Source organism: Lycium barbarum, chromosome 6 (assembly GCF_019175385.1).
Source record: "Lycium barbarum isolate Lr01 chromosome 6, ASM1917538v2, whole genome shotgun sequence".
Lineage (NCBI taxonomy): Eukaryota > Viridiplantae > Streptophyta > Magnoliopsida > Solanales > Solanaceae > Lycium > Lycium barbarum.
This window is the reverse complement of record NC_083342.1, coordinates 85,791,138-85,801,967: the sequence shown is the minus strand read 5'-3', so window position 1 is coordinate 85,801,967 and position 10,830 is coordinate 85,791,138. Positions and strand designations below refer to the sequence as shown.

At 37.2% G+C, this 10,830-nt stretch overlaps 1 protein-coding gene across 2 annotated transcripts; it reads left to right on the top strand.

Moving 5' to 3' along the window:
* The first annotated feature begins 331 nt into the window (after positions 1 to 331).
* On the top strand, positions 332 to 10,335 carry LOC132644542 (SURP and G-patch domain-containing protein 1-like protein). 2 transcript variants are annotated; one of them, XM_060361129.1, is made up of 9 exons: positions 332 to 549; positions 2,680 to 3,122; positions 3,744 to 3,870; positions 4,316 to 4,422; positions 5,025 to 5,153; positions 8,449 to 8,583; positions 8,733 to 8,912; positions 9,458 to 9,636; positions 10,098 to 10,335. In XM_060361129.1, exons 2-9 carry the CDS (start codon positions 2,717 to 2,719, stop codon positions 10,122 to 10,124), a joined length of 1,290 nt encoding a protein of 429 aa, XP_060217112.1. In that variant the 5' UTR covers positions 332 to 549; positions 2,680 to 2,716; the 3' UTR covers positions 10,125 to 10,335. The 2 variants fall into 2 exon arrangements, with proteins under 2 accessions (XP_060217112.1, XP_060217111.1); XM_060361128.1 differs by having other exon boundaries at positions 334 to 549; positions 8,727 to 8,912.
* Positions 10,336 to 10,830: the final 495 nt, after the last annotated feature.

Genomic DNA, 10,830 nt, shown 5'->3' with positions numbered 1-10,830 from the left:
TAGGGATCAGGGGTTCGAACATGGATATGGAAAAATCTTTGAAGGGAGCGCTTTTCCTGAATGGGCGCTATACAATGCGAATTATCTGGATTAATTGGGCTCAAATGCGGATATCGAGCACTAAATTGAAAATCAAAAAACATGAAAAATGAGGTAGGAGGTTCGATAGCTTTTGAAAAGTAGACCTTAAAAATAATTTTTTTTTCTTAAATAAATAAGATTAAGACTCAAAAGTAATTAATTAAAAAGTTTTTAAAAAAATTAAAAATACTACAAAAATCCCTATGTTTTCCCTTATATATAATAGTAGTAATTTAATCCCCAAATTTCATCGGTATAACGCCCAGAGTCACGTGTTCTCACCTCCTGGTCCGCTCGTTTAACGGACGTTGCTTTCTCCCCAAAATTACATGCCCCCCTTATTCATTACCAATTAGTGCCAAATATTATTTTTCTCCTCTCCATCTTCGTTTTTAGGGTTTCAGTTCCATTGCTTTGTTGAGTCAATTTGCTGATTTCGGGATCGGCTTTTCATTCTTGATTCCTCAGGTTGATATTTGAATTTTTTTAGTTTCTTTTGTTAATTTATCACTTCATTGGATTGTGTTTGATGACTTTAGGGTTTCAATTAATTGATGGATTTTGACCAAGATTATAAATTTATTCATGTTTTTGCTTTTCTCTGATGTTATGATGCATTTTCCTGGTCGAATATTAGTCTTAGTCATCAACGCGTTGAAGGTTTTTTTGTTGTTGTTTTATTCAGTTCTTTTTGTGTTGTGATTATCTTAGGTTGGGTTTGTGTTGACTAGATAATCTGTTGCAGAATTGTATTTTGGTGTAAAGAAAGTATGTAAACAAAGCTGGAATTTCTAGAGTCCTTTTTAGAGGAACAAGGACATACTTTTGCTATACGGAATTGTAAATGGGCTCCCACCACAGCCTTTGTGCTGATGATTAATACATTGTTACCTTTCTCGACAAAAGATAAACTGTTGCAGAAAGAGGAAAGGAAAAAAAAAAGAGATTGTACCATCTACGAAAGATTTTGGGTGGCGATTGCATGTGGAAATTTGTTGTAAAAAGTGAAAGTTAATTTTTGGAAGATGATGTTTGACTGAAAAAATTGAAAATATATTTTGAGGCAAAAATTGATTATTTTTTGTTGTAGTTGAAGAATAGTTCAGGAGGTGGAGGTCCTTTGCCCAAAAAATCGTCATTCAGTGACAAATGACTAACAAATCTTCGAGAAACTACAATGAGCTAAACACATCTTCAGCTTCTACTAACCTTCTTTATGTTAACCAAGAACATTTTGCAAAAAGTATTTTCCAGACAGGTCCAAATGAACTATTTGAAGGAGATGGAAATAAGGTTACTCGCTATTATTGCCGGATTGTTTCTGCTGTTATGGTTGTGAATAACTGACTATAGTGCAATTGTAGATGAGCAACATCTGATTTTTGAAATTAATGTATCATGTGGAGTCATAAGATAAATCAGTCAGATCATTTGTCACAAAAGAAAAAGAAGAGAAAATCAGTTGGATCATTTGAAATCTAAAATTCTCTATTACAGCTTGTCAGGGTAAGGTGGTACTGTGAATACTTGAGGGATTTGAAGTTACCGGTTTCAAAAAAAATACTCGAGGGATTTGCCCCGCCTACCCCTCCCCCCGTGCTTGCTATTCTTTTTCTTGGGAAGGGCTGGGTTGCTTCCTTAATCTATTGAGTCAGTTTCACATTTCCGTGCTATCATCTGTCGAATCCATTTCACATTTTCAATTTGCTATGCATCAAATAGTGCACCACTGGGCTTCCTCATTTCAAGATATGAAGCATCTTCTAGATCCAAAAAGTGCATAGTTCTCTATAATGACTTGGAAATATCATGCCAATACACTTGTGTCAGCAGGGCAGTTTCCTGACACATGCTTTTTTATCACATGTCAAGTGAGTTGGCTATAACTTCCTTTACCTTGCTTTAGTACTGTTTCTGGTAGGGAAGGTTGTTCAACTGATACTATATCAGATTGATGATTTGCTTTTCTCATGCGTTCTATTAAGTATCGGACGTAGACTTTTATAAGTTCCCTATTCTGCATCCATATAGGTCAAGAAAGTTGTAAGTTTTTTTCCCTGGGTATGTAAAGGACACAAAGGAAAAACAAAACAGTCTAGCATATGTTCTTCTTGTATGGGTAAAAGAATCTAAAATTAAGAAGAATGCGGGTAGCTACATGCCTATATCTTCGGAGTCCCGCGACTTTACTGAATGCATAAAGAAGTTCAGAAGTGGGGGATACATGACTTTCTATAAGTTGAGTGGAAGGAAAGTTCACCTTTCCTTTCTTGACTTTCCTATTTCAGTCTACCAAACACGCCTAACCCTCCTGCACGGTCTAGTTGCTGATGCTAAAAAATCTTTAGGGGAGTGGGAGAGAAGGGAAAACCTGTTTTTTTTTTTTTAATTTTTTAATTTTTTTATATTAAAATCACATTCTCTTTTCTGATTTCAACGATGGATTTGGGAATGCAACTTGGAATGTAATTATGATATTCACTTATAGAACATTAAAGAAAGAAATGATAATAAAACCATTTAGTCTCTGAATATTTACTTACAGTAAAATGAAACCATTCAATGTCTGAATATATTGTAAGAGTGCTTGTTGAGCAGTTACAGCTGGCAGAAAACAATAGTTGGCTTTTTGCCAATGGAGAAGCCAACAGATTCTAGCTTATTTGTCAATGATGGTTCTTTCATGGAGAGGTTCAAACAGCTCCAACAGGAGAAGGAAAAGGAGAAGGTGAAGGCACCCTCCTCAAAAGAGTCTAAGACAACATCCACTGTGTTGGGAGCTTCAACTCCAAAGGCAGTCGTTAGTAAGCCAAGCTTGGAATTCAAAACTAATGCTTCGCGGAAAACTACTACAGCTGCTTCAGGTGGGAAACTTGCATTTAGCCTGAAACAGAAGTCCAAAATAGCTGCACCTTCTGTTAAGCTAGGTGAAGATGAGGATGAAAAAGATGCTGGGAATTCTTCAGGAGATGGGCCAATTAAACGACAGAGGGTGGAGGAACCTCGTGCTCTGCACCAGCCCCTTAGACAGATTGATGTTGGTAAATACTTATTACAAATATTGGAATTTTATTGATGATATCTCCTCTTTCTCCCTCTCTCTCGGTAAATAAAGTATAGTTTTGCTCATGAGTCATGTTATCACATGTTGGTTTTTGGAACAACATTCGTAGAAACTATGCATCTTCCTTTCTTTAATTTTCCGTTTGCTAGCTTGATTTAGGAATCCCTCTCACTTTTCAAGGGCTTGTTATTATATCCTAGGAATTTCGAGAATTCATGGGTGATCTTAGTTCTTGCCCATTTCGAGCATTTGCTTTCTCTTGGTGGTCACATATGAGGTGATTTCCTTTTTGGTTGAACCACATAACTCACCTAATATCTTGTGCACCTGGTGACATGGTTGCAAATTCTCGAAGCCCTTCATTAGTCAAGATTTTACCATGTAGTTTTGTACTTTGAGGATATTATCTAGGCATTATGGATAAGGACTAGACATTCTTGAGTTACTCTTGTCTGATCGTGCAGCTTATACCTTAAGTCCCTACCAACATTGGTGGAAAGAGATGTTCAATGAAAGATTTGGAAATGGGGCTACAAGAGTAATTTACATTCACTTGTTCATGCTCTTGGTATTAATCAGTTCTTTAAGTGACATGCAGCACCAAATACCCCAAGTGATCCAACAGTGAAGAAAGTTGCAGACAAATTAGCAAGTTTCGTGGCCAAGAATGGAAGGCAGTTTGAGCATATCACACGCCAAAAGAATCCAGGAGACACGCCATTTAAGTATGTATCAGAATCTTTGTGGTTTCTTTGTGTGGAATAGTCACATAATTTCCTTAGACATTGATTTTTCTTATGGCATAGATTGTCATGGTTTGTTCTGTCTTCTCAATAAGTTCTATTGTGGTCACATGTCCTTGCATCCATGATTTTTTTTGCATCTACTGGCATCTCATTGTCTCCTCACCCTCTTAAGAACTGGTTTCACTTCTTGTTCTTCCGTTCGCCTTGTTAGTTTAATTCTCTACTTTGTGTTGGTGTTTGGAAGTTCTTTCTTTGCCGAAATCACAGGTATCTTTTAGAGTTTTATCTGATGAGTTTACTGTACAGGAGATTTTATGTAAAGCTTATTATGTATGGGTAATGGTCAATCATCTGATTTCTTTCTCCCTAAGGAAAAGAAAATTCATTTTTTGAATATTGTTTATGGCATTTGATCTACTTGCAGGTTCTTATTTGATGAAAGCTGTCCTGATTACAAATACTATGAATATCGACTTAGTGAAGAGGAAAAGGCTCTATCACAGACCAGCGATGCCCAAACATCACATAGTGGTGAGTAAAATTTCTCAACATGCATATATTACTGGCACAAGCCTAATTAGCTTTCCGGTAAAGTAGTGCAGGCTCTTACTAGCTTTCTTGTTTATTTCTGCAAGCAGTAAATTTTTTGGGCAGTAATTGTTTGTTGTAGCAGTAAACTCGGTAAAGCTGCTCTGGTACACTTGACTTTTATGTATACAAAATGTGACTGGGTAGTAAAAGTTGTGTTTTCCTTTTAGGAAGCTAGATTTAGTTGTTTGTTCCATTCTTTTCATGTGCTCTCTCTTGGATTGGCTCTAGGTGCGTCCTCTTGTGAGGAACCAAATTAACTAAATTATGATTTGAAGTCCTCTGAGTGCGCTGGAGGTTACAATATTTTCTAGTTCAAGGCCTTCAGCTGGCCATATTTTATATGCATTTTATGTACTGTGTGTATATGTGTGCGTGTGCCTGTGCAGGAATTTAGCTGAGCAGCTTGAGGTTATCTAACTAAATCTCCAACTTCGTTTTTTGCATCTAGTGTCTAGTTCATCTAGCTTCGCTTTTGATCAACATGGCGTTTGTTTGCGGTGATTCGTCCATATTATTTACTTGATTGGCCTTTGGTGCTGTAGGACTTTCTAGTACTGCGACTCCTAGTTCAACAAGCAGTTCTCATAGGTCACATCAGCAGCAACTGAATTACCAAATTCCTGCATCAGCATTGTATGGAGCAACAGAGAATACAAGTTCTTCAGAGTCAGGTAGAAAATCTTGTAATGTCATTTATATGTGTCTGTATATGTAAATATATTGCCTTGGCATTTTGTTCAGTGTTATCAAATGCGAAAAGCACAAAAAAGTTCTTAAGGTCTGTTGGGGCTTTAAGTGCAAATAAAGCGTGGGCTTTAATGAAGAAAGGCACAGATGGAGAAAAAATAGAAATATGTATATTTAGTCCAGGACTAATAATTATAAGCATGAATAACAAATGGATGGACGAAGAAGTTGAAAAGAAATTACGATAAAGTGAAATATCAATTGTTCAGTGTCGCCTCTTCAGGATTACGCTCATTGGCAAGGAAAGTATGCCTTGGAGCCTTGATGATGACACTGAAGTGCCCGCTAGGCGAGACAAAATGCTCAATATGTTTTTCCCCTCGCTTCAGGGCTTAAGCGCACTTAAAGTGCAGCTTTGATGCACTGATTTGTTTTGATAGTTTACCCTACTGGATTTGGGTGTAATGTGATGAGCAATAATGGAGAATCTACTTTTGCACCTGGATTTGTGAATATAGGTTACCATACACAAGTTTATTGAGGCAGATGAGTTTTCTAGTGAGGTTAGAGTAGTGAGAACAGAAAAGTGGTGCTTGGGTTTTTTGAAATAGGGTCATTCTTCTTCGTCAAAATACTTATTTCCATTCTCTTTGAAAAGGTGCATAGTAAAATGTTGTGCTATTCCCCCCCTTTTTTTTGAGGCAAGTAAGAGATTAAATTTTATTGAACAACTGAAACTGCACTAAGATTGCGCAGTAGGTTGCATAAGGATTACAATATGGATATTGCTAGTCCTGGAAGGAGCTAATTGGAGCTCTCAGCTTATCTGTTCCTGAGACATCTTACAGTTTACACTAAGCTTCTAAGAGCAGCATACATCTGTATTTTGTTCCAGCCAGGACTCCATTTTGCCCCTCACAGTATCTTCATTTTCTCTTTTGCCAAATGGTTCACCAGATGCATGGTGGCAAGTCTCCCAAAACTTCCTTCTTTCCTTGCCGAGCTGTTTACTTTTCCAGTACAAGAGTAGCTTCTTTGATGTCTTAGTCATAGCTCATTTAACGCCAGATATGCTAAGAAACATACTCCAAATGTGGAATGTCTCTGACAATGTAGAAGGAGGTGATTTGTATTTTTGTATCTTCCACTTCCTTTTTACATATGTAGCACCTAAAACACACCTCCATAGCCCGTTTTTGATATTTACCTGAATTAAGATAGCTTCAGATTTGCCATCCAGCTCAACAAGCTAAATTTGATGGAACACATGTTCAATCAAATGTTTCTTCATGGCCATGTATGCTGTTCTGCAGGGACATTCGAGCTTCCGTAAGCTCTGGTTGAACAGGGAACTTCCCGCAGCAACACTGATCCATTTTAGTGAATCAGGTTCTTAGATAGAAGTTGATGTGTTTCTATTTCTCATGACAATGGAGTCATGCCTTCTGCTTCCAAATCATTGCAACTTCTCCTGGAAGCCCAGCTTTGACTTTTTTCTGCATTGTTTTACTGTTACTGAAGAATTTTGAGCAAAGCAATACAATTCTGGAACTTATCTTTTAGTGGTTAATGCCCCAGTCAAGTATCCTGCCTAAAGTAGATTTTACTACCATCACCTAAAAGTTTAACATACATCTGCATTCATCCCATAAACATCTAATATGTTTGCACACTCCACAACAAATCAGATTTAAGGACTCCTGTTATATCTTTTCACTATCACTTCTTTCTAGCACTCTTCTTCCTCTTGTATACCTCAATAACCATTTTAAAAGCAGACTTTCGCTATGCAAGTTCAAGTTTTTAAAAACCAACTTACTGTAGCCAATTTCACTTAAATGAAATGCCTTCACCCTGTTTGCATCCCAAAGAAAGTCTCTCCTTATTTGTCCAGCTTCTCCCAACCTTTTTTTGGCATTGGAAGTAGATAACATTTTGTGCTAGTTTCATGCATGCATGTTTATTCTCCAAAAGTGTAGTATGATACTGCTCAGCTGTTCATTCCCGTGAATCCTTTGTTTGAAATTATTTATATTTACTATGAGTAGAGAGGTTTATTCAGAATAAATAGTAAAAACCTTGTATGTGATTGGGCAAACCTCAAGAGCAGAGATCGTATGTGAGGGATTCTTTAATATCCATATGTGGCACCGTTTATGTGGCACGTTTGACTAGGCACAAAGTTTAAGAAAGAAAGGAAGACTTTTGAAATTTGAGGTCTAAATTAACCTTAGACATTTGTGTGGCTATAAATCATTTTATTAAGGGTAAAAGGGAAACTTTAAAGTTAGTTGTTTCTAATTATAGAAATGTGACATTCTTTTTGGGACAGACTAAGAAGGGAAGTGTACCACATAAATTTGGAAGGGGGGCTTATCTATTTTGCCCTGTGTGATTCAAATATTAAGAAGTTATGACTGAATCCTTGTTCAAAAATCTACTCTTGTCCCAAGTTGAATGTTTTGCTTTTGGCTTGATGACTAGGAGTAGGACTGTAGAGTTGAGTTCATTGTTTAAATGTGAATAGAGGGATCTGTATTTTATTGTACTTTCAGCACTTGCTTGGTCCTGTGATTGGAATACGTTTTTTCCAGAGGGAAAAACGGAGAATCTAAATGCAGTTTGAGAGAACTAGCAGACAAGTCTGACCTATTGATGTAGATATGTATGTGTATCGGTTTGTATATGGTTCTGTATGTATGTATGTATGTGTTCATGGCATGAATTAAGTTTATTTATGTAACTCTTAAAGGTAAGAGTTTTTCTTTCAAGAAGCAGATATTATTATAGAACGGATGCAGAAGAATTTGGACATCCAATTTCATGCCATGAACTTATATATATGTGTGTGTGCGCGCCTGTATGTTCATGGCATGAATTAAGTTTATTTATGTAATTCCTAAGTTGAAGGTAAGAGTTTTCTTTCAAGAAGCAGATATTACCATAGAATGGAAGAAAAAGAATTTGGACATCCAATGACTTTGAATTTGTGTGACCTTTCCAATGTGTAGTTCTCATTTCCTAGGTGACCGATGCGCATACATCATTTTTAAAATAAAAGAACCCTCAGAGACTTTTTTTGCCCCTTAAGCTACAGATTTTGAAGAACTGGTTTCCTATCTGTTAAAATTTTATCTCATCCGGGCTATTTCTTGTGCACCTTCTGCGTTGCATCAGATTGTCATATTGCCAGAAGTTCATTGGATGATGGACTTCACGAGATTCCACTGAAAAGATTTTCACTAAGGTTGGGCTCATACTGTTATCTTGTCTTTTCAGGTCATTCAAGTGGTCCATCGGGGTCAGATCCAATAGCGATGATGGAATATTACATGAAGAAAGCTGCAGCAGAAGAGAAGCTGAGGGCACCGAGATCATCAAAAGATGAGATGCCTCCGCCTGCTTCTCTCCAAGGTTGGTCCCTAATTTTGTTCTACTCTTCTGTATCTATGTTCTGATCTTCGTATTGAGTTTAGAATCTCAGGTATCCGAGCTCCAAATAGATGCAGCTCATGTTTATTAAAATATATGCAATTCTTCTGATATCTTGTTTTCAGTTGCAGTTCCAGGAAAGAAGGGTCATCACATGGGAGACTATATCCCGCCTGAAGAGCTTGCTAAGTTTTTGTCTACCTGCAATGATGTAGCTGCTCGGAAAGCTGCCATAGAGGCGGCAGAAAGGTCGAAAATACAAGCTGATAATATTGGCCACAAACTTCTGTCAAAAATGGGTTGGAGAGAAGGTATATCCTTCCCTCTAGGAAAACATGGACCGGGTCGGGTGCAAATATAACTTGGACTGTTACATTTTAGAGGAATAGTAGGATACCCTTTTTCTTTAATAGACCTTTGCTTAGGGCAGGGCTGTTTAATTTTAAGAGTCTTATGTTGAGTGTTGAAGGGGCCTATGAGGTTAGGATGAGTTTGTTCTGCGCTTGATGAGGCTACCCTCAGGTCTGAGGGGTATTCCTACCCCATCTTGTTTATTCAAGTGCATAAATGCACCATGTGTAGCAAGTTGTTTTGATAACTAGGTTGCTGTCAAACTTTCTGGGATGTCAAACTTTCTAGAACTTGGAGTTAAAGTTCTGAGATTGTATATCTTATGTTGCCGATTCTAGAATTTCTTGAAAACTTTTGCTTTGGTATGCAAGTCAAGCACATCTAAGTAGGTAGTTTTAAGGAGTTCTTAGTCAGAAAGTACTAGTCTTTGAAGTGCAAATAGTTCATCTTTAGGATTTACAAGCCGCAAATTCCTATGGAGTCTAATCTTTACGTGGAACTGCAGGTGAAGGACTAGGGAGCTCTAAAAGTGGTATTGCAGATCCAATCACGGCCGGCAGTGTAAAATCAAATAACTTGGGTGTTGGTGCGAGCCAACCTGGGGAGGTCACTCCAGAAGATGATATCTATGAGCAATATAAGAAACGAATGATGCTAGGCTACAAGTACAGGCCAAATCCATTGGTATGTGCTTTATCTCCTCTATAATTGAACTTTTCTATGGTCGGGAACTTCTCTTTCTTATTTAGTTTTGTTATTTTATTCAGCGGAGTACTCTGAATTGTGATTGAATCCGGTTTGCATTAGAGAAAATAAAAAAGACAACAGTAATATGAAAAGAGATCTTGCCATAGTCAAAGATATAAGTGAAGCAATATAAGCTTGTATTAGTCAAAGATAAAATCCTTTCCTTCAGTGTCTATAGACCACATGACCAAAAAGTAATCAGTCACCTAACAGGAGGGAGGATCCTGCTTAGGCAGTGTATTTGTGTATAAACTATCGCCTCACGAGGACTTTCGGTTCGTTATCTCTTTAGGAATTTGTTTTCGGTTTAGAGAGTGGGGAGCGGGTTGGATGGAGGGAAATTAATGTTTTAAATATTCATTATAATTGGAACTACGATTGATACATCTGTTTTGCAGAACAATCCGCGAAAAGCATACTACTGATGCAGTTTGTGAACTCCTAGCTGGCCATCTACTCGTCCTCTGTATTGGAGTAACTTGAGTTTGTTATAGTTTTCTTCAGTAAGACAATTATTTGGAAGTTGATGTTATTTTGGTCCAAATACTACAAGTATGAATCCCGTTGTATCTAAGACATTGAAAATGACGTGTTTTGAACTCAATATATATTTCGGCGCCTCTGGTTTATCCAAAAGTTGTCACTTGAACGTATCTACAGCAAAATATGAAAGCCACGCGAGTTTCGTCTTCAAAGTACCTATGCTATTCTGCTCTTATTGGCTGTATGCCTTGTGATTGGTGTCGGTGATGCTGAATATGAGGGCTAACACACTTAGCTTTTCATGTGTGAGTTCATTAATTAATTCCTTAATTTTGTTGAAATAATTTTTGCATCTTCAGAAATTGCAGAATAAGTGATGTAAACCATAATATTCTACCATTTTAAAGTACTTTTAAGTTGTTTGAAAGATCCTTCTAAAGAATTTTTTTCTGTCAAACTTCCAAGTAATGATAGTGGCATGCCGAATAGACAGTAATGCTGGTATTGCCATTTTTATTGTACGGATGTTCTTGCTGATAGGTAGCAGTGTGGGAATTACTCAATTACCCAACAAGGGCACCAAATTCTTAACAAAACGAATATACTTTGTGGTATTAATTATTCAATTCTCGAATTAAGATAACATCA